This window comes from Pyxicephalus adspersus, chromosome 6, assembly GCF_032062135.1.
Source record: "Pyxicephalus adspersus chromosome 6, UCB_Pads_2.0, whole genome shotgun sequence".
NCBI lineage: Eukaryota > Metazoa > Chordata > Amphibia > Anura > Pyxicephalidae > Pyxicephalus > Pyxicephalus adspersus.
The window spans coordinates 9,843,823-9,871,187 of NC_092863.1; the positions used below are offsets into that span (position 1 = coordinate 9,843,823).

Below are 27,365 nucleotides of genomic sequence, written 5' to 3' on the forward strand. Positions count from 1 at the left end.
CTATACAATACTGCGTGTTTAATAATTGAGATATTCACATGCTAGCATTTCCTCTACATGTGATATTGGTAAATTCATCATACAACATAATGCCTCTGGTTTAGGGTCACAATGCAGTATTTTATTATTTAGTGTTGTGACAATAATTCAACTTCACAGAACTTCTCTTTTTTTATAACATGAACTGAAGTGGCATTGTGTAGAGCAATGGGGCTGGTGATGTTTCCTTAGTGGCAGCAGGACTGTATATCTATGTATATATTGTGGAATTTTTACTTTATAGATTTCTAAAGATATAAAGTGAATCCCCTGGTTTAGCCAATTATCAGATTGCAGGGAAAAAAAAGTTTTTGTGAGTATTTTTCAAATGCTACTTATAAACCAAATTTGAGAGGAAGCTGGGTTTGACCTAAAGTGTTTGCTAGGTGTACCTGCTCATTGCACATATACATATGCTTAGCAACTGCACAACAGAAAATTGTGAAAAAAAGTGAAATACTGTTTGTTTGGCTCTATGGATAAACAAGAGATGATGGTTTAATGTCTATCATAAAGGACACAGACAAATGTCACTTCATACCTCACAGTCCTTGTTTCCTCCTTCTTCATTGTACATCATGATTGAATTTAGAGGCTCATTTTCAACTGGGACCATTACTTTTCTATTCTGTATTTTGCACACCAGGAAACAAAGCACTACAGCAATGAAATTAAAATTACCATGAGTATTTGCTGGATATAGATTAGTAGGGTTAAGGTTACAAAAAAATCTTTTTGAGAGAGACAGAAAGAGACCAAATAGTTACTGCAAAAATGGAAAACAATCTACTTGGTAGTCTTTTCTCTTCATATTCCCAAAGGTAAAATAATGCCCTCTGCCGTATAAGTAAGGCAAGGCATCAGGAATAACACGGAATGTTTTTTTTTTTTTTTTAAAGAACAGATGTAAACTAAATGTCTACATTTTTTTAATTTATCTTGTCTCTGTCAAGTAATCAGCAGTATAAAATCACCCAGGACACCCCCAATTCCTGCAAAGTTCTATACCCACTTTCAAAAAATGCTAATTGGAATAGTTTCAATCAACATTTTAATAACTTCAACAAAGTGATCGGTGTCCTAAATTATTTTCTTGTGTTTATCTGCAAAATAAAGAAAAGAGTGGATTTTATAAGCTAATAAACAGCCAAGGTTCTCATTTATTCCCAGAGTCTAGGAAACGGCTACATAGAGACATAAAGAATTAACTGCACACAACTTCCCAGGCTTTTTTCTCTTAAATTTGACTTGGAGACTGTCAGTATTATGTTTTATGTTCTAGGGTGATAGCGCTCATTCACTGTACTATATGTAGTTGGGGAGTGTTAGAATATATTCCTCTGTTCTAATTTCTGAAACAAAGGTTATTACAGTGTTGCGTTCCACAGAATGAACTTGAAGCAACAATAATGAATTGCAGTTGGCAAAAGCAGAGAGCACAAAAAGTTATCCGTTTACTAGAAGTTTGCAGGATCTCTACAAAACCTGCTTTTCTTTACCTCTATTTCAAACATGTTTCCAAATTACCTGTCGATGAAAAAAAGAAAAATACTTACATAGAAACAGTAGAGGAGCCAATATCAGTAGTGCGATAGCTCCCCCGCCAAGTGTCGGAGGGCCAGTCATTTTTTCAACGCAGGCCTCGCCACCCAAGCAGTCACAGACGTACACTGTGAGGTTCTGATAGGAAACCTTTCCTTGCCGGTCATAGATCTCAAGGTGCAAAGTGTAATTTCCTTGATATGCATCTTTTTCTTTCTTAACTTTAATTATATCATCTGAAACACAAACATTGACAGCTATAAAATGTCAATAATGTTACTTTGATTTACTAAGCATGTAAGAGTTTTTGTTAGCCAGGCTGTTTATATCCCCACGTTGTAATGTGATAAAACATTAGATTTGACATATCCTGGTGTAGGATCAATTACTGTCATTGAAACACATGGGAATGTTTCGGATAATGTCAGATTTACAGCTTTAGACCCCAATGTGTTGCTTTGTGGTGCTTTTCCTTTTAAGATGTTCCTCAATCCACCTACCTAACACTCAATATGTACATGTGTTTTAGTGCAGCACAGAACACCGTTAAGTGTGCTGAATGTAGGCCAAGTATACTGATCTTTACTATCAAATGCACACCTGTGCTTTGTTCAGCTTCATTCATCTCTATACCTTTCTGTGACCCATGCTTTGCAGGTTACATTTTAAAAACTATAATTTGCAGTTATTTGCAGAAAGGTCTAAAGCAGACTTGTCCCACATTTGGCCTAAGTACCTAGAAAGTTGTTTTGCTTGTCTCACAGGTTGTGGCCTTTTAGTTAAAGTAGTTCAGTGGGAACAGAAGAAATTGGTTCTGTCTGGAATCTGTCATCAGATCCTGGAGTCAGTAACTTAAGGGTCTGTCACTAAGGGGCCAGATAATGAGGATTGTCAATTCAGATAGTGTGAGATAGTGTATGGAGGAAGTAGTAAATTTGAAATGAAATCTTTAATTTTCATTTGAAAAAGGAAGATTGTAGCCCCCATGACAAACAGGATGAACAATAGAGTTGTTCTAGGGCTGCCTTGCCACCTTGTGTATGTGCCATCTCCACTGCTTTAACATGTATTTGGTGGTATGTGTTGGAAGTATAATTTGGCTGTACAAATGTCATCAACTCACTGCATGCAACAATACTTTCCACTAATAATGTTTATATCTGTAGAAGAGGATTGCTTATATATTTTTTACTTTCTGCTTCACAGTGGTCCTGCTTCCTGCGACCATGATAACACTTTATATCAGAATCTCCAGACATTGCCAGGCTGCAGCTGAAGTTAAAGGATGTTTTCCTGTAGGCTGTGCAGGTAGAAGGTATGTGGTATATATTTAAAATGTACACTCCTTTTTATTTGGCACATATATTGCTAGACCACGGCGTAAGTGTTTTTCTCAAATCTAGCCCTGGGAGCAATGACACAAAGAAATGAGCCTAGAAGATGTACTTTTTACTGAAATTGTGTACAAGCAAGCTGGATACTGATTTGTGTGGGCTAGCTGGTTTTCATTAGGCTAGAAACTGTTATATTAGGAACATGCACAACAATAACACTTAATAACCCAAAAGTAATCAGCAGCATTTTTCATTTTTTAGATACAGAAAACCACAGCAGCATAAGCAATGGGCAGCTCAACACCGGCTCACTTGTTTCTAGCACATGTTGGAAGCTGAAACTTAAACCGTTCATTTTTTGTTTAGGAAGGCTTTAGAAGTCATGGTAATTATTTTTTGGGTTTTGCGCCCTCAATGTGTACTTTTTTTGCTTGCTGCAAAAGCCTGGCAAGAGTTTCAGTGCTGCCCATTTAAAAGGATAGTCAGTGCTCATCTTTCTGGGCTGGTTGCCTAGCAGCTGACTGAAATTTTTGGGGAAGTGCAGATTGCTTTGTTCATTTTTGTATGTTTGTGTAGGTGAAAAAAACTAATATAGCAGAAGGAAGAAAAACCTGTAAAAAGATTCCCCTTAAGATTTCCCCAGTCTGGGCCTCAGAATGTAACCTGCCTGTGGGGTATAACATAGAGTTTGTAGGCGCGTCTCATTCTTACAACAACCTGATCTTCGGGTTTGTTAGTCAGTGTCCTGCTACCTATTTTTCCATTTATATGGCCGGTCACTTCTGAAGAGGTGCTGTGTCCCAGAACTGTCAGAAGAAACTACTGCAATTCCATTTCATTGTATCAGTTTTACTTAAATATTTTTTATTTTATTCATAAATATGTAACAAAAACTAGTAAACTTAATTATCAATTTTCTGAGTTTTCTTTCCACTGCTACAAGTTTTGAGATGGGCAAAGTATTAAATGTAGGGAAGTGTGTTCTAGCTTCCTGTCCCAGTGACAATACTGTGAACAGGACAAAAAGTGAAGCAAAAAAAAATAACAACAATTCTATCTTTCCGCTAATAGTTATTACATTTTAAGTTTTTTGTCTTGGCCTTGTGACGAGTTTTATAGAGGTTGTGAGTATTTCCCACACATTCACAACACATGTTTAAAGATGGCAAACAAAGCACTTTCTAGGGCAACTGCTAATTTAAAAAAAAATTTAAATGAATGTGTATTAGTTAATGTATAACATTTAAAGAATTTTGTATTGTTTGCAGCGTTTATTAGCTCAAGGTAAAATTTCACACTGCATTAGTTCAGTGACTTAACCCCTCTGCTTCCTGTATGGTTCTGTTTAAGGTTTTATTAGGGCCTGAAAGGTAGGTGATGTTTGACTATCTTTTTAGGTGAACTTGTTTGCTATGGGAATCCTTTGTTTTTTTAATACATGCTCATTTGTAAAACAAAGATTGTTTGTGTAACAAAATAATACATAATAATAATAATAACATCAGAAGTCATCTTCCTATATGTAGGTACCCACTTTCACATCTCTTGGGACTCCCTAATAAAAGGCAAAATACAAACTAAGTTATTGGCACACGTGCTAACTGCGGCTAGGTGCCTTATTACCTTGTACTGGAACATCCCCCCCAAAAGAACTTTATCTTCATAAACATATACAGGATCTTAATCTAATGTAATTGCTGACAGCCAAAATAACTGATCAGTAAGACAAGCACCATGTGATATGGTCAGACTGGGATCAATATTATTTCTCACATAAGTGATAGTAATGCTTTTACAGTGACCTTTCACATAGTACCAGAACAATGCAGCCTACCCCTGTTTCTATATGGCGGTTTGTTTGTTTTTGTTTTTTTGTGTACTGTTTCTCTTCCTTTCTCTTTCCCTTTTTCTTTTTGTCAAACAGGTTGAATGGGGAAAAATGTGTATACTGTCATATCAAGATGTTGGACTGTGATGGCTATATGAAAATGCAAAAAAATTATCAGCTTCGGGATAAATGGATGTATAAACATTACTAACTCTATTTTTGTATTTTGGTTACCCATAAATCGTAAATTAACTGAGGTGAATGCTTTATTTGTAGCCTAAATATGTATATTAATCTTGATTGGTTTTCCTATCTTGTATAGACCTAGCCTGGTATTAATCATATTAATGTCTTCGTTCATCTTTGTTGTATTGCAAAATTTTTTACTGTGAAACCTTCAATAAAAATAGAAAGTTTTAAGATTTTAAATTATAGGTAAAGACAAAACATTTTTGGGGTTTTGTATGAATTAGGGAAAGATTAAACCCTATACTTATATATACTGCAGCCACTGTCCCATCTGGGATAAGGTGAGGGGAAAATACAAAATTTCCCCTGTCATTGGAGCAAGAGCTGGGAAAAGTTCTGGGGACAACTTTTTGGGATGAAAATGTTGATCGCTTTGGAGAGATGTCCCCTAATTTTCATGTTTCATTGTGTAAAGTAAAGAAAGGTACAGGCAGCCTAATAGGGGTTTTACCCCCTCCAGGTCTAAACTCTTTTGGTGAACTTACACTCAAAATAAACTTTATAGCAATCTAAAGCCAAAACAACTAAATTTTTTTTTGGATACCATATAGAAGGAATAAAATCCCTGTTGTGTGTGTTTTGACTTAAGTTACAATTAAGGACCACATTAAAACATTAACTTCAAACATGTATATATTGAAAATATACTTTCATTTTTAATACCCAGACCCTCTTTAAGTAGACTGTTTTGTGACAATATGAAACCAGCTGATTTTTACATATATAACAATACATTCTGTTTCTTACCATCATAATTTAGCAATTTGACCGGCTTCTTGTCTTGATCTTTGTCCAACACGTTAACATAGAATGGGCCAGAATAGGGATCCAAGTCTTTGTCAGTTATTGGTGTTACAAGTAGGGCCTCCTCATCATTCTCACATGTTGGTAAATAAGCACTTTCCAGAGTAGGGATATTGTCATTAATGTCCTTCAGGTTTATAAGCAGAGTGGATGTACCTGTCATTGGAGGGACCCCTAGACACAGAAAGTAATAAATGAACTTTAAATCATATTCAGTGATTCTATAGTGTCTTAACAATTACAAAACAAGTTTATAAGAGCACATGGCAGTAATAAATGCCCTTCATGGAAAAATTGTAGTAACCATAAAGTGTATTAACCATGATAACCAGTCACATAACACCTACTGTATCATTTAAATGTTCATAATGATTAGTTGCTATAGGTTACTGCACTTTTCTAAGGAATAATTGAAAGCTTTATATCGTAATTCAGATCAGCGGTTGTTAAAAAAAAAAAAAAAACTCTTCCATGTGTGTTACCAAGTGTTACATTTGTGTTGTGTTACAGGTGTGTTGTGTTCCTTAAAATGGGCTTATAAATCCAGATTTATCCAGAACGTCACTGACTCCATTACTTAGTAATAAGTGCTGATTGATCCACCAATCAGCTTTAATCATCTGAGGAAAATAGGTCTTTTATAGTTTGTCACTAAATGAAATTGCAGTGCCTGGAGATGAAATTGACCTTTTTATGCAAACTCACCGTCGTCCACAGCCAGAACTTTCACAATATATTTGCTTTTGATTACATAGACTGACTCCCGGTCCAGTTCTTTTTTAGTTGTAATAACGCCAGTGTCTTCGTTAATAGACAGCCAGTCCCCGGTGTCATTTTCTAAATGGTACCTTAGAAATGAGTAGAACATTATATGAGTTGTTTCAGGCAGGTTGCACAAACCTGCCAGGTCACAGCGCTGCTTTTGCTGTGCAGCAACAGGGTATGCTTAACAAGTTCAGGTCATTACTGAAGATGAGGTTGCATTCACAAAATTTCTTTCCTGTATACTGTTAAGTGAATTTCTCCTTAGCTACATCTAAAGGTTTGACAAATATGTATTGAATTCAGAACCCCGTCACTCTATTCTGTGAGTTAGTGAACAGTTTTAAAGAACAAGGGAATATTTGCTTTCATTGACAGCATTGAAATATTATTACATTAGATGTACATATAAAGCCCATTGGGTACATTCAGCCTATACTTTCATGACACAAGACTTTCAAACCGACAAATAGTTCAAACTAATAGGCTACATTTTCATCATTTTCAACTTAATAATACCATGCAATGACAAGCTAATAATTCTGCCCCTGTACAAAGCATTGGTCAGACCACATCTGGATTATGCAGTCCAGTTTTGAGCACCAGTTAACCAAAAGAACTTTGTGGAATTGGAGAGAGTGCAGTACCTGTTGTACCAGGTTTTTTTCCCTTCCTCTGGACCAACTATGTCCATAGCGTTTTATATCTGGGATATGTTTATTTCCCTAGTGGTTGAATTTGATGGACTTACGTCTTTTTCAACCCTAATCTACTATGTAACTATGTAACTTAAAGTTAAGATCCACAGATCCACCAGGGGCGCAGTAGGAATGGCGAATAGGGGTGTTAAACTAAGGAAACATTTCCTAAAATAAACCTGATCTCAATGTTAAGGTTTGTTGTTTATAGTGGGAAAATATAGAAATAATAGTAATTAAAAGTGTGTCATTTAGAATTCCAACTTATTATCTTTTCGCTTACTTGATTTTATTTGGCGCCACTATATCCGGATCAGTGGCTTGCACTTTTGTTAGCGTAGTTCCTGGTGTGATGGAATGCTCTACCAGACTGACTAGGATTGTCTCTGGTTTAAATATTGGAGCATCATTTACGTCGAGGATGTCTACAGTTATTGAAGTGGCCGGTGATGCAGCCATTCCAGCTCGGACTTTTTCAGTTTCTATGACCCACATTCCCGTGCTGGACTTCTGCTTGACTTTGCAACTATAAAAAGGCTCCTCATTTGCCACTGATATGGAAAGGATGTTCTGGGTTGTTTTTTCATAATCCAGGGGCTGTTAAGAAAAAAGAGACTTTAGAAAGTTTATATATTCTATGTTGATAGTTGTAAAGTTTTGTGGCAAAGTACAGTAACCTAAGTCAAACTTCAGTCAAGTTAGTACAGTAAGCAACTTTTTGACAGGTGTCTATGAACAACTGTATTTATATTTTTAAAACATATCTATTTTAAAAATGGTTGGCCTTTCCAGATCGTTTTCCTTTCTCAAAGTGCTGCCATTACAGTCTCGGACTGATGTAATTATCTCTTTATCTCTGTTTGCTTTCATAGATCCTTTCACTTGGCAAGGGATAACTTAGCTTGGTAACTTATGTTAACCATTTGACTTTGCAGGTAAGATACAGAACAATGTGAATTAGTAATACAATAATGTGAGTTTTTTTGCGTCCTGTTGATGTTTACTGTAAATATACGTTTTCTATTTTACGTTACCTTCACCACTGTAAGAATGCCTTCATTTGTTTTGGGGTCGGTTATAATCCTATAGTTTTCATTATCATTTCCTTCTTTAATAGAATATACTGCTCTCCACCCTGAAGTATATGGTGTATCATTGTCTTTTACTCCAAATCTCAAAATGGTCACATTGACTTCATGCTCTGGTACTGAGGCCCTTGGCTGTTGAGAGGAAAACATTTTTATTTCATTAGCTAGAAATTCTAAGATTACAAATAAAAATACTGAAAAAGAGTAGGGTATTTTTGTAATATGTATATCTTTTTTTTATTCTGTATACAGTCATTGTTGGATGTCCTAAAGTCCTCTGAGGAAGCCTCTATAGGCGAAACGCGTCAGTACAGGACATATTTCTTTTCTCAAACTCCTATACACCTAATTCTGCATCCAAACGTAGGAGTCAATTTCTAGCCTTTTGCACCCTCCTATGGCAGTTAGCCTAGGGATTTAATGAGAGCCTGTAATTTATACACTTGCTGTGTATACCCTTGTCTAAATTTATGTTGTTTAGTACACTGCTGCATCAAAAATACCCTACTCTTTCTCAGTCTTTTCATTTGTAACTACGTATTTGTAAGGGTACACAGCACATCAGATGTTAATAGGAGGTGAATTAGTACACTCGCTACACTAGCTAGAAGAGTCATGTGTACACTAAACTAAACGGCACAGACACTTGGGTTTTTGTCATATCCAAACAAAATACTGCCAAATCTTTCATTTACTCAGAAACCAGTGACATCAGTTGTAACTTGACAAAACCAAAAAATACCATATTTGCAAACTGTGAAGCTTTGCATCTCTAGAACTGTAAGCTCTATCCATAAATTGTATATCCTGACACTTTCCTTGGGTTAAAGCAGGAAAGTATTTAAACAGCTTAATTCCTTGTAAAGCTTTTGCCTTTACATACATATTAGGTAAAATGCCTGGATGTATGTGCAAAATGTGCTTGCCATAGTGGGTTAGGAGAAAGAGGAATATTTAGCAGTTTTCTGTGAAAAAAAGGTCTTCATCCTTTTTAGATGCACATGCTTCCTCCTTATTTCTGCAGTCCCAAGACAATTTAGATAAGTGAGTGTGCTCATCTAAATGAATCCTGGTCTGGTTTAGGATAATAATGTATGCACTGATCCTAATTTGGAAGAAGTGAGAATCGAGTGCAATGTTCCCTGCACTGGCCCAAGAACATTGGGGAAATATGAAAATCTGTAAAACATATAGTTGCAGGTTTACTTGATTTCCCTTAGATGTATTAAAGCATTATTTGTTAAACCTAGTTACCATGGGGCTGTTGTGGTTTACATTGTATGAATAGGTCACTGTTAACTGTATATTAATGCTGTGTTAGAAACACTTTGGTTTAAAGGAAACCTGTGCTGGGAAACCTATGAAGAACTGTCGCTGATGATCTCCTTTTGAAAGTGCCAGTTGCTTGGCTTCCTCTTTAAACCACAACTGACCTGTAACATGAATGCAAGGAATGCTAAGAATTTACAAAAGGACTTCATAATTCAGAGAACCTTTGTTTTTTTATTATGGTTCCATGAAGAGTCTGACTTTAGATGACTAGTAGGATTGTGTCACCTATTAAAGGTCTTTGGCAAGTGTCGTCTGTTGAAAACCTGATGGTGCCCAATCTATTTTAACTGGAGAAATATGTTGAATATGTTAATGCTCAACTGACACAGTATGACTGCATATTTCCTAATTTGTACAAATTAGGATTCCATGGTCTGTGCTCAGATCACAGTCCATGGAAATTTGTATCAAAAAACAAACCTTGCTTTTTCTACAATGTGGAGAAAGCGGGGAAAATTTTTTGGTTAATGCCCTCATCAACTTATCAAACATTATCTGTCATTCTATGAAAAAAAAAGTAAAAACATTACCTTTCATCATTCATTATGGTCACTTTTTGTTTACATTTCTTATATACCTGGCCAATTTTTAAAATAGATTAGCTTTCAATTAGCCAAGAAGTATTTGTTTTAGGATTCTCAGGTTTTTATCACAAAAAGGTATAAAGCATGGCTCACATTAGTCAGTATAAGAGGGAGAATTAAACCAGAGCCAAGGTATAATGGCCTCTTGTTTAACCATTTTCCAGCCAAAGCGGGGAGCAAATTAAAAATCAATGTAATGCTGGAGGAAACAAAATGACTGTTCTGTTGTTCATTAATAAAATTACTGTGTTAGTCTACATTCACGCTGAGGAACATGCTGTAAATGCAATCAACATTGATTAATCAGTAGACACAGACAGGTTTCAGCATAGTAATCCACATCTTTGTGTTTAAGTACATACAGATGGCGAGGAAAATGTCGGAGCATTGGTGTTTCTGTCTAGCACAGTCACATGGACCTCACATGTGCTGCTTTGTTGTTCAGATACACCGTTGTCTTTTGCTTCAATCACAAGCTTGTACTTTTTGTTAGTCTGGAAAAAAGATTTTATGAAAACAATACATTAATACATTGTAACACTTTTTTAAATTTTCTAGTCAGCCTCAAATTTGCAAGGCTACTTTTATTTTTTTTAACAAACATATGTACCTTCCCCTTCCTTAATCTAGCCACAACCACCACCCTCTATCCAATGAGAGTACTGTTTTTGGTGACCCATGAAATGGGTAACTCCCTGGATGGGACCTAGCCCTAAAATCAAATACCCTTTGTGAAAAAAAAGTCAAGCACAGGTTGAAGAGGCATTTTGGCTTTTAAAGGTAATCTGCGGCAACTTTTGGTGCCTGCTTTTACTACATCTTGAAGGTTATACAACAACTCCAAAAATTGGCCATCCGTTCTCTCCAAACATTGCATGCCGTATTGAGAGCAGGATTTACTTGTATCTGTATGGAAAGCAGAAACATTGGGTGGAAGTGGATCTTGGGCACCCAAGGAGCGAAGTGGATATAGATATATATTGTTGGTGTATACCTTTGTGTGGGTGTATCCACATTTTGTTCTTTTTTTATTTGCTTGGGAGATCACTTCACTGCAACTTTTTTCCCATTTTTTTCTTTTGTGTGAATCTCCTCTACAATTATTTTAAGTTTAGTACCACTCATACTTGGATCTTGTGGATCTATCTAAATCAGCGGTCGCCAACCGATGGCCTGCGAGAAAATTTTGTTGTTTCATGGCTCTGGCCGGTGCACCCCCGAACAGGCCAGAGCCGCGGTCCCCTGTACAAATTCCAGGCTCAGGGAAGTGGGCAGGCTGTGTCCCTGGACACAACCCGCCCACTCTTCCATCGCAGGCTCAGATCTGAGATGGGGGAGTAGGCGGGGTTATGTCATCATGACATCACTATGGGGGAGGTTTCTCCCCCTTTGAGTGACACCCGGCTTCCCGCGCTTGTTTAAAATTTTAAAATTTTAAATTTTAGTTCTCCGTGAGACCAAAAAGGTTGGCGACCACTGATATAAATTAATCTCACCTTGTTCTTTGCAAATCACTAGCTTGAGCACTATGCTCTGATAAACCAGACCTTGATCTGTGGAATGCGTTATTGCTTTAAAATTTCTTCTGCAACAAAGATTTATTGAATGCATCATATGAAGGTTATGATATGAATAGCACATGTAGACATATGGTGTTTTACTGTCCTCAATGTTTGATAAATAAAAACATTGATATAACCAAAAAGTTGTATGTAAAAAATGTTTTTTTGATAGATGTTAATAAAGTAAAAAAAAAATAACAGATTTGATGTAGGTATGGGTGCCCCAAAAAAACATTGTTACAATTTCCTGGGGGAATACATATCTTATATTTTGGCAATTTTGTCATCCTCTGGCACCTTTTCTTTTTATTTCTATCCAAACATTGCCTAATAATGGCAGGCAATAAACTTTTGCGTAAAAGTCAAGCTGTGTGGAAGTCTTTTTTTACCCTTTCACTAAAAGATCACAGATTTATAGCTATATATTTTCCAGACATTGTAACCTTGCTTAGAAAAAGGGGTTCCATGCAATCAGAGTACCCAGTTTTTGATACACTTTTCCAATTTATTTCTAGTAATACTTGATGAAAGTACTGTAATAAACTGTTAAGTAATACTTTGAATTGACAATAGGCAGTGCCATACCTCATAATTTAAACATCCTTTGAATGAGATAAACCCCTTCTCCTTATCAATGGTGAACTCAACATTCGGGTCAGTGGGTGTCTGAGACAGGATAAAATAGCTGACGAGTGAATTCGGACTGCTTTCTTCGTCCTTATCGTAAGCCAGCATTGTGAAGACTGTAAAACCTAAAAAAGATACACCTCTTTGTTATGGAGAGAAGCAAACCAGTCCTTATACCCCCAAATCAGCAGACACACAAAACCATTGATGTCACTAATAACTATTCATTCCACTGCTTTATTTTTATGCCTAACTGTGAAATTCCACAGCCATGCTCAGTATGAGAAAAGGGATTAATATAAAAATGTCCACTGGAAATCTTTTGAGCATAAATATATTCTATATGCAGATGAAAGAGGCTAGATTTTGCTCCCCGTTCATTTTTTTTAAAACACCAGATTTCCCTCAAGACTTATTGAATTCAAAGAGTCTGAAAATGATTTGTTTGATAAAAAGTTGTTTAATACATGCTGTATATTAGGGTAGGGCAATTCAGTTTTTACATTGAAGTCATTTATCTCAACATTACAGTTAGTACATGCTGTCTTTTTGGATAGTTATTCAGCTTAAAATTATGATCCCTAGTATTGCTATTACAAGGATGTACAGATCACGGGAGACAAGTTGTCTGTGCATGTAAAAGATATTTTATCATTTGGCTTTCCTTGTTTGCTTGGACTGTTCATTGTAAATTTTTGACAGCCTATGATTACTGTTATGTTTGGCTAGCATCCCCTACAAGGTTCCACAAGCAGGAAAAAAAAAAGTCTGTAAACGTAACCTGAACAATGCTTATTCAGTAACCATTGATCACACTTCTGTCTTGAATGTAAAAGCCATATTGAGTGCTTGCATTCCTAGTTACTTACAGATATGTTTAAAGTCCTGGGAAATCTTTAGGTTTTTCCTGTTAACTTATCAGCCAGATCACATCCCATCAACGGTGCATCGAGCCTACCCATCCAATGGCAGCTTCCACACTTAGATTTAAAGGAAGGGCGTCAGGCAGCGCTATACCAGGAAGTTACTGAACTTGTGCGTAGTAACTTCCCCAATACCCCTGTGTTAGGTCATGTAACAGTACTTATATAAGAGTACTTATGTTTTAGCCATGTATGAGCATTGTTTTAAAAATCCCTGGTAATGTAGTGGTAATGCAAAACACATACAATGAATGTTGTTGTATTGCATTCTAGTTGATTTATGTGCGTGTAACTATCATAATGATGTGTAATCGGTGTTTCTGTTACATTTGTTCTCCAATGTTTCCATCTACCTTGGAGTTTTGGGTCATTTTTACATTATTTTCCATAATATAAAGATCAACACGCCTCTTTATAATAATGATAGCATCTGTGTTGGTTTGGGAGCCCCTCCAGAGGACTCGCCAACAGACATTACAAACCTTTATTTTTAGGTAGATTTTTTTTTATAAATATATATATTTTAAAAGCTTTGTTGAAGACAATAACAATTGTCAATATAATAATAAACGCATATTTGAGTGCAGTCTATCAATTTAATTAAGCTGCTAGCAGGGTTTCAAGAAGCTTACAAAAGGCTCCTTGTTGCTTATTTAAAGTGACAGTCAGAACTTCCTTTAAGATGTGTTTAAAATTCCTATGATAGAGCTAACTAGTACTTTCAATACATCAACACAACCGGTTGTACACGCTGCCTTTATACAAGTTAAAAATCTGTGTCCACAAAGCCTAAATCTCAGCCCTGAACTGGGTTACCTTTTTTCTGCAGTGTTGCTAGCGATTCAGTTACTTTGGCTATCACCAGGTTTTAATCTAAAAGCTGGAGGTGGAATCCTTACACATAGCAGACAGCTCTCATCCTAGAATCTTTTATACAAATTAAGCAGAACAGATCTTGAACAAATCAAGTTTTTGACAAAGATTTAATGGTGCCTTTGTAGTTTATCTTTGTCTTTTTTTTATAAACTCCAAGGATTTTTATAGTGCAAAACTTGGGAACAAAATAAAAATAATAAATATTCCCTTTTTTTCCCCCTGAATATCTAGTCGATGAAAACTAGATGTTTATTTACCCACTGCTATTAGGAAAAATTAAAGCACTTTTGTTTTTTTACATCTAAGAGCAAATAAGCTGATATATAGTTCTGACAGGCACAGTTTATTACCATTACATCAGATAGCAATTTGTGCCTAGCTGTGCAATTAGCAGCAAGCCGAGGAGAGCAAATGAGCTGACCTGACAGCAGCAAGCAGATGGTACATTGAGTCTTTTCTCCATACTGTACCTTGCACAGCGCTTTCATTAACTGAGACGTAAAAAGTCTTGTTTTTGAACTCTGGGGCATTATCATTGATGTCCAGAATCTTCAGAAGAATGCCGAGTCTTGTACCTACTTTCCTGGAAGTTTTGTTGATGGCGTTGAACTTCCACTGCAAGTAAAAGAAAAAGTTGCAGAGAACTTTGGTAAATGGTACATTTTAAGCAAGCTAGTCAAAGGCAGTAGCAGTGGCGATGTATAACATGACAGCTGTCGAGAACAGAGACCAGACCAGATGGAAAGTTGTGAGTAATTATCTGTTAGGAAGGTGATTGTTTTTAATTAGGGTGCTAAAACTTAAGTCTGCAAAATATTTTCATCGTAAGCAAAAAACAACAGTCAGTGCTAGGAGTGGCAGAAACCAAAAGAGCTGGTAGAAGCTCAAGTGCGTGTGTTCCAAAAAAATGTAGTCTTCACCAACTGTTTTATCTAATTACCACTAAAGCCTTTTAAGAACCCAAACAAAGAGACATGTTTTTTAATTTTGTTTTTTAATGCTGCCGTTCTTTAACAAGCATGCTTGGCCAATTGAGGTTTGTGTATTGACCCACTAGTTGAACTGATCTAGGAGGCTGTTGATGTGTGCCTGAAAATACATCTTCCTTATAGTCTGCACTGTGCCACAATAGTAAAAGATTCTTTTTCACAACATGTGAGAATTGAAGGAATCTGGTTGTTGTAAATTATTATTTTGTGAATGATCTCTTACCATTATTCAAACTGTGACTTGGACATGGACAGTCAGTCTTGTAAAGTGAAATTTTATCTATTTTTTTTTAAATTTGGATGAAATATTAAAGGTTTTAGGTTTTATCTGCTATATTTGTCTCATTGGAGAGATTTACCTTTACTTATTGTTCTAAAGAAAGTAGAAGGTAATCCAAGCAAACTATGCAAATGTTCTTCTCTTAGACAGTTCTCAAAGCAATTGGGTGTCCTCGATGACAACTGTAAAGTGTTCATTTCAACCATGCCAGGACTAAAGCATATCTGTTTTAAAGTAGCTAAACTTTACAAACAAACCTTAAATCTTGCACTTGTCAAGTGTGCAGGTTTGCCATCTACAGTCCCTATTTATTGCACAGCACTGCTTAAAATTTTAGCACTTTAAAAATATATAAACTAATAATATACCTTTTGGATTTCACATTACCCTTTGTCTCAAGTACCTCTGTGAACATACATTTTATGGGCATAGACAGCAATAGATACCTAATAAAGGATCTAAGCTTCTTTACTTTTAGTTTCTCTAAGTTAGTTCCAGAGTAAAACTTTGTTATTTTGGAGTTAAAAAGGGTTATTTTCTTTGTTGTTTTTTTAATGCTGCTTTTATACGTATTTTGGAGGATTTTCCCATCATACCTGTTTAGCCATCAGAACAGAAAAATCTTTCTGATGGGAACGAATAAAGAACTCTTAGAACATGAAGTAAAGGAAGGCTTCAGTTGAAAGTTTGTTTGTTTTTTTCACTTACTTGAAACTGAGGTGTGGTTTCATAGTCAATTTTTTGGTGAACATAAATTGATCCAGTGTCTTCGTTAATGTGGAAAAGTCCTTTGGGATCCTCGTCTACTCCTCTTCCCTGAAGCTTGTACTGCAGCTGAAAACTTTCCTCCAACTTCACCTGCCAGGTAGAGAGAAAGTACTCTAGTAATCTGCATTCACCAATTTAGCCAGCAAAGGCATATGTGACTCTCTAGTACAGCCTGGGACAGCAGGGATAAAATGAAAGTCAAGCAAGATTGTATTCATGTTAATACTTAGTTTACTTTTTTTTAATCTAAACATAGTTGAAAGAAAAAAGTATAAAAGTGCAAAAAGTATACTCGTGGTTAAAAATATTACCTTTGTTAAACATTTAATAATATTTTGTCAGCTGCTTTAGGGCCAATTCACAAAGGTGATGTTCATATTTTCCTTTTTAGGCAGCCCCTTCATAATGAATGAACTGCTTTAACTCAACACATGTTAAAGCATGCCAAAACACATTAATGTACAGCAAAGGGGACAATGAAGTTTAGGTAGGCTCTTAGGGGTCTTTTTATGAAGCAGTAAATCTGACATTCATTGAAGCATTCTTTGGTGGATAATCTTCCAGGTCAATGTGAAGATAGATCAGCTATAGTAGCTCATTACATAAACTTGCTGCCCTTCCTGTTTGGTGGCAAAATATGTCTATAAGTGTTTATACATTAAAGTATAGTTTCCTATCCCTTATAACGTTACCACCAGCTCATAGTATAAAGCAACTTCTTTAATTATGATTGTTATTGAGCTTCCAGTTTCATGTCTATAAACAGTTAATTCATCTGTGATTTATTTCCCCCTAAATTCTTAGAAGCAAAGCATTTGTGATAGGATTTTTCTTCTTTGTATTTACTACAAACAGTTGTTTACCAAAGTATTTTTTTTTGCTAATGCACATTTTTTTACATTGCTAGCATAGCTGGAATTAATTGGTGAGTTACGATTGCACAAACACAAAACCAGTTATAAAGAATTTAAAAGTAAATGAGGAGCAGACATTGGAAGGAAGGAGAATGGCATTAGCCCTTCAGACCTGAGATATTAGAAACAAGGTAGTAAAAGTCTGCATACTTAGAGTTTTTTTCCTTTTACGTATAAGATCAAGTGAAACCGCATGAAATTTGATTTACAATAAGCAGCAGGTGTTCTCTGCAGGCCTGCAGGATGTTTTAAGGTGTGTCAGCTAATATGCTTGGATAGCTATCATACCATCTGTTAATTGTAAGTATATTTTTTTCTTCAGCTCCACTACATTTAGTATCCATCATGTGTCATGATCCTTGGGTTCATTCAGGTGTTAAGTGTGCACATGACAGTATTTTCAGTTCATTTTTCATGGCACTGTTCTGCATATATATATATGTATATTTTACCATAAGCATAAATATATGATTTTGTAAATTTTTGAAGTCCCATACCTAATAATTAGGTGCATTTGTGCTATTGAAAGAGAATGTCCAGCCATGCTTGCATGCTTAGAACAGGGGTCAGCAAACTAGCCAGTAGTCTGTTCTGGCCTAACGCCGCCCTGATCAATCTGGCCTAATCCAAGCCGGCAGGGGTCGGCAACGTGCTGCTCCAGAGCCGCATGCGGCTTTTGAGCCTTCTTGTTATGCCTTCCTTCCCTATTTAACACTTCCACCGCTGGGATAAGGGGACATTCCCTCTCATCCGTATGCATTGTGGAGGAGAGGGTATTCCCTTCAGGGGCGTTCCCTCTCCTCTGTATGCATTTTGGAGGAAAGGGATTTCCATTGAGGGACGTTGCATATGGAGGAGAGGGATTTCTCTTAAGGGGCATTCCTGGTGGGGGGGCCGGGCCATCAGCGTGGGACTCGAGAGAGAGTCCAGCCAAGTGTGCCTTCTTGACCTCCTAAAATGGCCTAGTAGCCCAAAAAGTTTGCTGACTTCTGGCATAGAACAAGTTTTACTGTGGGGGGAAAAGTCCCCATTAATTCCAAATTAGTTAAGTTTCTATGTGTTTTTTTTTAGTTCTTAACGCTTGTCAAGAATTTTTTTCCCCAGATTATAGGGGATGACAATAGATAACATATCACATGGGATTAAAGTTTAAAATATATGCAAACCCTCACAACAAACTTCTCTTTTTAATCTGCCACCGTTTATTCCGGTAAATATGTAATTAAAATTAGGTTACTATATCTCCTCAGTAAGTGCAGGAGTTACCTATTCATGCTGTCAAAAAAACGTAAGGAACCTACCTTTGGAGAGTCAAAAATAGTTTGCTGGAGCTGCTAACATCAGATGGTGGCAACAATTAATCTCAAGGCTTTTGGATGTCTACACCAAGGGTACTGTTACAGGTAAATATATCTAAAATACATTAAATGCACACAATACCTTCTAAAGAGCAAGATAACCCAGAACTTACAGGTTTTGGTTGATGCTTCAGACTTGAATCACCTAACCGTTTCTTACACCTCTAATGTGTCCCAGTAGTGAGAACTACATACTGAATTTCTCACATACGCCCACCTGTCTCTGCAATAACAAAGAAACCCTGCTTTTTTTAAATGAATTTTTCATGTATTTTAAGTAGTAAAAAATGCAGCGGGAGAATGGTGAACACCCCTGACATAAGAGAAAGAGACTAAAAAGTGAATGCAACAAAGCCACTGTCATCTTTTCTCGGTAGTCCCCAAGAGATTCCAGAGACAGCAGCCTACAGGACTGTACCTATAATGGAAATTTGGCCCTCAATGTTTGAAATAATCTATGCCAGAGCAATTTAAACTCCCCCTATTAGAAAAAGGCCATGTAGATACTGAGTTTGCATTATACGCTAGTAGTAGTTCCTAAATATTTTCCCCAGCTACAGGAGGAATTCAGGTTGAATAGTAAATCCCTCCACTATTTACAGACTTATTTTTGCAATATAAACTGTTTAGGCTGACAAATCTACTGTCAAGCACATGGCTAATATTGTGACCAATTATTTTAATAAACATGGAACATACCATACCGCTAATTCTTTGTGGTACTGGCCTAAAAAATGTTTGTCTTGTTCTACAAAATGCGGCACAGATCTCCATCAGTGCAGCCATATTCAGAACCCAAAGCACATCTATTTAAACATCAGGCACAGTCACATGCCCAAATTTCAAGTGCCAAATTATAAGTGCAATGGGAATTAATCCAGGGAATTGAAGCAGGAGTTGGAAAAAAAATGGACACATTACTCTCTGCAACTCCCATCTCATGCCTTTGTACTAAATCATCATTAACTATTCACCTGCACTCCAATACAACCTCCAATACACCTGGACTCCAATACAACCTTCACCAAGCCATCTCTGACAGATCCATCCTATCCCATACCTCAACAAGCTCAACAAGCTGACAAGCCTCACTACAACCCATGTTACAGGACCTGCTCGCATGGACTTCAGTTTGCCACAGTGTATCATATACTCATATAGTTCACAATTTGTTACCTCTTTTTTCTGTACTGCTACTTGCTGATCACATCTCACCAACCCTGGTATCACCCCCTCAGCCTCTCTTTCATATCCATTCAGCAAGATACTCCCTCCTTTTAACCTCATTCCCATTCACCCTACCCATAAGTTCCTCCCCCCTTTCTCTGGAAGTCTATAGAATGTCAGTTCTGTTGGCAATAAATGACCTTTAATCTTACAACTTCCAGGCTCTCACTGAAACATGGCTTTCCTTCCCCCTCCTCCAGACTTTGCCTATTCTGCTGCACTCTCCTATAGAGGCCTGCACTTCACACTTAACCCTAGACCTGGCAACAGATTAGGTGGAGGTGTGGGTCTTATTCTTTCCTCTAACTGTACATACAGCGTCCTTCCTGCCCCACCCGTTCTCATTTTCACCTCTTTTGAAGTCCACTTCATTCATCTTTTCCACCCCCTACCCCTCAGTGTTGCTGTTGTCTCCCAACCACCCCTCCCCCCCCCACACACACACACACACACTTTCACAATTTCTAGATAACTTTGCCTCTTGGCTCCCATACATTCTTTCCCATGACCTGCCCACCCTCATCCTCAGTGACTTTCATGGTCCAGTGAATGACCCCAACCATCCTTCCTTCAGCCAAACTGCTCTCCATTACCTCCTCCTTTGGACTCACACAGAACATAAATGGCCCCACCCATAGACCTGTTTTTTCCAAACTCTGCAACTTCACCCACCTTGACAACTCGCCATTTCCCCTTTTTGATCACAACCTAATAATCCTCAACTTATCTAATTATTGCCCCTTTTGCCACATCCCACAGCTGGTCAATGGTAGAGAGATATCTGTAACCTTGACTACTACCTATTCTCAAACTGCCTTATGTATCTAACTCCCATTTTCCCCTAAACCACATCTCCAGATAAAGCTGCCTCTCAGTTCAACCACACTCTTTGGCCCTGAATAAAGTTGCCCGGCCACCTTCCGCTACCCCCGTCCTGCTAATCCCCGATCCTAGCACAGCAATCACACCAAACATCGACAAAAGTCTGTTCGCGCAAGTGGAGACAATCTGGCCTCAGTGCTGACTTCACAGACTACAAAGCCAGACTACAACACTTAGACACTAAACTCTTTGTTGGCAAGCAAAATTATTTCTCTGCTATCATTTCCTCTCAAGCTTCCATCCTACGCATCCTCTTCTCAACAATTGACTCCTTCCTAAACCCCAGACCTGCCCCCCACAACTTATCTGGCCACATACTTTAGAGATAAAATTGACAAAATCTGACATGATATCTCTGCTCACCGTGCCACTCCAATCCTTCCACCTGTATATCATCACTAACTTCCTTCAGCCCTGTTACTCTGGACAAAGTCTCCTCTCTTCTCTCATCATCTTCATCTACTACCTGTCCGCTTGCCCAATTCCCTCTGATCTACTCCGTGCCCATTCCTTCATCCTGGCCCCCACCCTGACTAAATTATTCAACCTCTCTCTTTCTACTAGTATCTACCCCTCTGCTTTAAACATGCCAATACTCTCCCTTCCTAGCTACTGTCTAGCTAACATCCTATTTCCATTCTCCTATATGTTTCCAAACTTCTTGAGTGCCTTGTTTATTAAAGACTCACTGATTTCCTCAACACCAACTCTCTCCTTAGCAAGCCTCAGTCTTCAGGCTCCAAAACTTTTCTAGAGCTGCCCTGACTCTGTGTAATGGTCTTTCTCGTCCTATTCGACTTGCTCCTACATTCTGCTTATTTAATAGCACTCAAACCCATTTTTTCACACTTACCTACTTGTCTTCTTCTTTTATTTAAAACCCTTACTTCATTCGTTTTGTGTGTTACTTCCCCGACGTCCTAGATTGTAAGCTTTTTGGGGCAAGATCCCCTCCTCCTATCACTGTCTGTATCCGTCTGTCATTTGCAACCCCTATTTAATGTTGGCACTCTATATATCCTGTTTATTAATAATATTAATAATAATAATAATAATAAAAATCAAGGAGATCTGATCCATCTCTATAAAAAATGTCCTAAACCAGTCAGATATAACACAAAAACTGCACAAATCTCACAATTCCTACACAATTCCTATACTTTGACGTATTATTACATGTATTCTGAGTTTTGTGGACTTCAATATTACTAATGAGGTTAGGTATTTGTTTCTTGTCAGACAGTTCATTGCTACAAAGTGAATCTCACCAACCTCTCCCACTTATGGGGGTTGGTTAGAGAAGATGCACCTTGTGTTTAGATTAAAAGCAAGCCTATTGTGAAGTTATAACCTGTTATTGTTTTTCTTTGTATTTCTATTTACCCCTTGCTAGCAATTTCTCATGCATAGTTCTTAATTGATGTAATAGTGACAGGTGTTTTCATGTTCATATAACTCTTAATATCACACTTATAATACATCAATGTCATTCTAAGCAGAAGAATATACAGTACAGTGTCATGGGTTCTAATTTGCTTTGTGTTGACCAGTAGCACATTGCTCTAGCTACTTTTTCATATCTTACTCGAGAGTCTCATGATTTATTTAACTTTTTTAGGCAGTTCATACTTCATTGATGTCAGTCATGAAATCTCACCGTGCCAACTAGCTTTGGATAAGGACCAGGCAGCTCTTCTTGAAGTGTGAAGGTATCAATAATCCAGTCTCTTTTTTGGCGATACAGTGCTACCCTTTCATTAGGTTCCTGAAAAATAATTAAAAGCAGTTTTGTAAATATTTGCATGTAACAGTGGCCTTGTATACTGCTCAGTGATACTGAGAAACGTTTTAGCTTATAGGAAACTGGAGCTGGGCTGTGAACATCAAACTTAGCAAGCCTAAAAGTACTTCCTAAACCTGCTGGCTCAGACTGTGCATCACGGCAGTAATTTAGTCTAGAATCCCATGCTCATAGTAAGTTTACTTTACTCTATCCACCTGTTTTTTAAGTTGTTCTGGCTGTGTGTTCTTCCTTCCATCTGAGATGCTACAACACTTTCATCTTTTATACGTCTGAGCAAACTTTCCTGGTAGGTAGCAAAATTCGACCAGAGCTCTGGTTTTGTTTATCTGACATAAAATACATGAGCTGCAGAAGACTTAAAAGGTATTTTTAGGAACAGTAATTTCCAAAATGGCTTGTAAATCAATTATGTTTGCTGCACCTTAGCAGAGCAATGCTGCACTTAATTGCAGAGTATAAACAATGCACTTCTCAATCTGTTAAGGAAACCAAATTAAACCAAGATACAACACATAAGATACCCTAAGTGTTTATTAGAATCCTATTTGGAATTTAATAACTTGTTACGAGTCATGAAATTTTAAATTAAAAAAAAGCATAAATCTTGCCAATCATTATACTAAACATATGGAATATGTATGACCAAGCTGGCACAGTATTTTTTTCACAAATCAACTTAAAAAAGATGCATTAATCTTGCCAAATATTAAACTCAACATATGGAATAGGTAGGACCAAGCTGGCAGAGTATTTTTTTCACAAATCAACTTACAACTCGTTTGGGTATTTCATCAACAGCTATAGAGAAACAATTTCAAGAACTCATATAGGAAAAAGACCAAGAAGCACATATAAATGGTTATGTGCAGTTGATTTTTCTTTTGCCTGCAAGATGTAGTAGGAATGGTAATGAAAGTTGGTCAGTTTCCTGTAGCTGGGGGTAAGGTTATTAACGCAGTGTTTTATGGATTAGTATAGGGTTTGCTGCTGAACCAAATCTATCTGTGTGTTAGCTGATTTTAAACAACCGGAAACATAGCATATTGTTTTAATTGGCAGTATTGCTTTAATACATCACAGACCAACAGTTAAAAAGTGTGTAATTTAATAATAAAAGTGATAACTGATATGAACCTCATGGAGAGGCATTCCTAAGCTTCATACACATTTCAGATGATTGTCACCCAAAATGAACGGTTGAGCTTTTATCAGGTGAAAATCTAACATGTGTAAAGCAGTCCCTTGACAATGTTCATCAACCTTTTGTAACAGATTGATGAACAACTGATCAGGAATGATTGCTGTGCTTTTTTCTGTAAGAGCATGGCAGGGTGCCATTTATTGTCCTCCCTCCTCCCCTCCTCTATGGACCAGAATGGCCCTGTGTGTACGAGTTCTCACTTGTTCATCTGTCACTGGAAGCGATCACAAAAGATAATTTCCAGCAACAATTATCTGATTTCTGTATACTGATTTACAGTTTTTAGTTCACAATGAATCAAAATCTAGATAATAATCCTTTGCTTTTCTGTTGCTGTACTGCAGCTGTAATTTCTTAACACAAACATCCTAAGGCTTTGCCGTGCTGCATTTTACAGAAACTAATAGAGAAAGTGAGTTTTATATGGCTCATGTCATCTACACTGTGTTTCTGTAAATTATGCTCTCCTGAGCGTGTGCCACACATGCTTATAATGGTAAGAGGGAAGGGTTGTGATTGGGAAGCTTGAAGGCTGAAAAAAAAGATTAAAGATTACGCTGGTGAGTGGCTGGCCAGAGTGGAATGTAGTGGATAGTCTCCATTCTGAGGAAGATCCTCTAATTAGAATTGATTCAATAGCCATCATGAGGCTGTGTGCTGATAAATATTGAATATAGATTAGCACTAGGAAGCTGAGGTATCACAAAGCGGCATGTGATGTTCTGTTGGCTAATAAAGATTAATTATGATATTATTTTAGTGGAATGGAATTGATGCAAGCTCCTGGGAGCACTCAGCGGTGCAGTAAATAGCCATCAGATGCAGTCTTCTTTTACTGTTAATTGAATTGGAGTGCTTTGAATATATCTCCTTGACACTACTACAGGTTCATTCATTCCAATCAGCATATGGTCTTTTACTCAGCTTTGAATTTACACAGCTTCTCGTTAATTTGCAAACAATAAAATATCACAGAACAATGAAAAAAAAAGAAATAGGAAAACACTTAAGCTACATACACACGTCCAATAGTTCTCGCCCGATAATCGGCTCAGGGCTGACATTGGACGAGAATCTAGCGTGTGTACAGCCCCCGCCGTCCATCGTCCGAACCACCGTCCTGGCGGATCCACAGACCATGGACGACGAATGATCCTAATGGAAGGGAAGGGGGAGAGTGCACAGCAGGGTGCCATTCCGTCGTTCTCTTCCTCCCCTCTCTATAGAACAGAACGGTGCTGTATGTACAGCTCTCGTTTATGCATCGTGCAGTCCTCTGTCGTTGGAAAGGATCCTGAAAGATCCTTTCCAACGTCAATAATTGCATGTGTGTATGCAGCTTAAGGATATGATCAATGTTTTATTCCCATCAAGGACACACCATAGAGATTGTATAGTATTTTCCTGTAGTTTTGCTTTCTCTAACAGTGCAAAAACGTCTTGGTAGCTTTACTGAATTTTGATCAAACTGGCTATAGAAATTGCACAATTATGACTGTGGTAGTAACATTACATATATTGTAAGCTCCTCAATGGCAAATCCTGATGCCAGTGTATTTATTACCTCCACTAATCACTGATGCAGGGGCTATTTTTTTTACTGGTACAGAGACATGTTTTACTACTTTCGTTTTGCTCTGTTCCACTAATGCAGGAATGTTTTTATAACCTCTGCCCACCAACGCCAGGGTATTTTGTATTCCCTTTAACATTAATTACATTTTTTACTCCAACTGGCTGAAGTCTGTGTCCCAGACACTGAGCAGCCCCTTTGTTTAAAAAGTTTGAAGTCTAATATTAGCCAACACCATCTCCGTATAAAATTATAATATAAAAATATAATGTTAAAAAAGGAATGGAAAAATGCAGTGCACAAAAATGTACAAACTCTTTTCTTCCTTTTTTATTCCTTTAGTAATCCCACCACCTTCTACCACTGTTCGTTCTACTCTTATTGGGATGATACAAACTCTAATTTAATAGAAAGTATAAAATATTTTTTAAATGTTCCTTTCATAAAACTATGTCTGTCACCAGCCATGGTTTTGTGTTGCACACAGAAGCACTAAAACACTAGAAGTTACACTTGCACAGTGTCTGCATTTTTTTCCAGTACAGGAGCTGTTAAAGTAGTAAAATGGACAGCACATTTATTTTTATACCTAACAACTCGCAATAATCTAATAACCTAAAAGATTAGGTTAGGACAATAAATAGGACAACAGCTTTGCAATATATGACATTGCATCCTAACTAATAAGGAGAAGTCTAAAAAAGACTTTAAAAGAGAATTTATGTCAGGGTGGCTTGGTGTTATGTTCTTCCACTGTTAGAGTTACAGCATGGTTTGCTCATGCAAGAGAACACCCCTCTAATCTTTAAACCAAATTTTTACCTTTTCCATAGGTAACCGCTACTTCAAGTTAAGTTTTAATTTTTTTAGAGTGTCCTGCAATATTCCAAAATAATTTACCAAAAAGTGAAGAAAGTATCTAAATCTTTTTTCGTACATGAATTTTACTTCTGAAAGGTGAAAAATAGGTCATTTGTTAGTCTTTAAAACCTGGATGATTTTTTTCCACTTACATAGAACATTTGTACTACTTAGGAGTAATTGGTTGTCTTTGCTATTTGCAGTCACCTGATACAATAATGGCACATAAGCATTGTCAGTACTTTGACAGTATGAGATATCTCCTAGGAGATTAGTTACTGGCCCTGCAGGGATCTACCTTTTTAACATTCTCAAATAAAGCAAATCATAAACTTTTACAACAGATAAAAAATATCAAGTGAAAGACAGAATTGGCTACTGTGTTGTAGCATATTAGCAGATGGACAACTAAATCACCTATGTGATTATTGTAGTCCACCAATGAGTTAACAAGCAATTATTATTTAATTTGACTTTTGACCCTTTAACCTCACAGAAGATATATTTCCAACTATACCTTTAAAAGTCATCACTAATGACAGATATAACAACATAAAACACTTGACATTTTTTAAATACATAATTGACAATATGTGCTAAAATGCTTCTGTCTCCAATTAAACCCTTGGTGACTAATGAATAAACAGGTGCTAGGCAGGTTTCTTGGCATTTACACTTCCTTATTTGAATGTGGTAGATATGTATAATTTGTTACACAAAATGGTTCAAAAACAAGCCTTTAACCCCCTTAGCGGTCTGATTCTGTCCAAATTTCCACGCAAAAAGCGGTACAATTTTTAGCATGGAAATTTTATTTTACATTGTAGACCTATATTTCCTAGGCATAACTCACCAAAATATGTCCAATAGTTAATAAATTCATTAATAAACTTAAAAAAAAAACACAAAAATCTGTTAAAAAAATAAAAAAAATGAATATGTAACTGTACAGCAGCATATATAATATATATAATATAATTTTATATATATTATATGAATATTTCTTTGTATTGGACTCAATACAGCTATTTTGTATTGAATCCAATTATTTGAGTTTCCCGCCGCTATGTCCCGGCTGCACGGAAGCATGTACCGACGTCACCGGGAAACCCTGTAGGACGTCTCTGCAGCTGGAGATCGGAGGTGGCAGACGTGTCCCCAGGACTTGCAGGGACCAGCAGGACAGCAGGGGACAGCAAGGGAGTAACGTAAGTAGGCTTTTTTAGCTTAAAGCTACCGATATTTTAGCTTAAAGCTACC

The 27,365-nt window shown here is 37.0% G+C and overlaps 1 protein-coding gene across 1 annotated transcript in view; it reads right to left on the reverse strand.

Moving 5' to 3' along the window:
• LOC140332394 (cadherin-like protein 26) overlaps positions 1-27,365 on the reverse strand; it is a 39,281-nt gene that overhangs the window by 10,550 nt on the left and 1,366 nt on the right. Inside the window, exons 3-13 of the mRNA XM_072413665.1 lie at positions 22,324-22,431; positions 16,226-16,375; positions 14,719-14,863; positions 12,408-12,574; positions 10,623-10,754; positions 8,291-8,476; positions 7,540-7,853; positions 6,502-6,644; positions 5,740-5,970; positions 1,596-1,817; positions 581-696 (exon numbers count right to left, since the gene is read on the reverse strand). Of these exons, the coding sequence (XP_072269766.1) occupies positions 581-696; positions 1,596-1,817; positions 5,740-5,970; positions 6,502-6,644; positions 7,540-7,853; positions 8,291-8,476; positions 10,623-10,754; positions 12,408-12,574; positions 14,719-14,863; positions 16,226-16,375; positions 22,324-22,431 (1,914 nt within the window). The remainder of the gene's footprint in view (positions 1-580; positions 697-1,595; positions 1,818-5,739; positions 5,971-6,501; positions 6,645-7,539; positions 7,854-8,290; positions 8,477-10,622; positions 10,755-12,407; positions 12,575-14,718; positions 14,864-16,225; positions 16,376-22,323; positions 22,432-27,365) is intronic.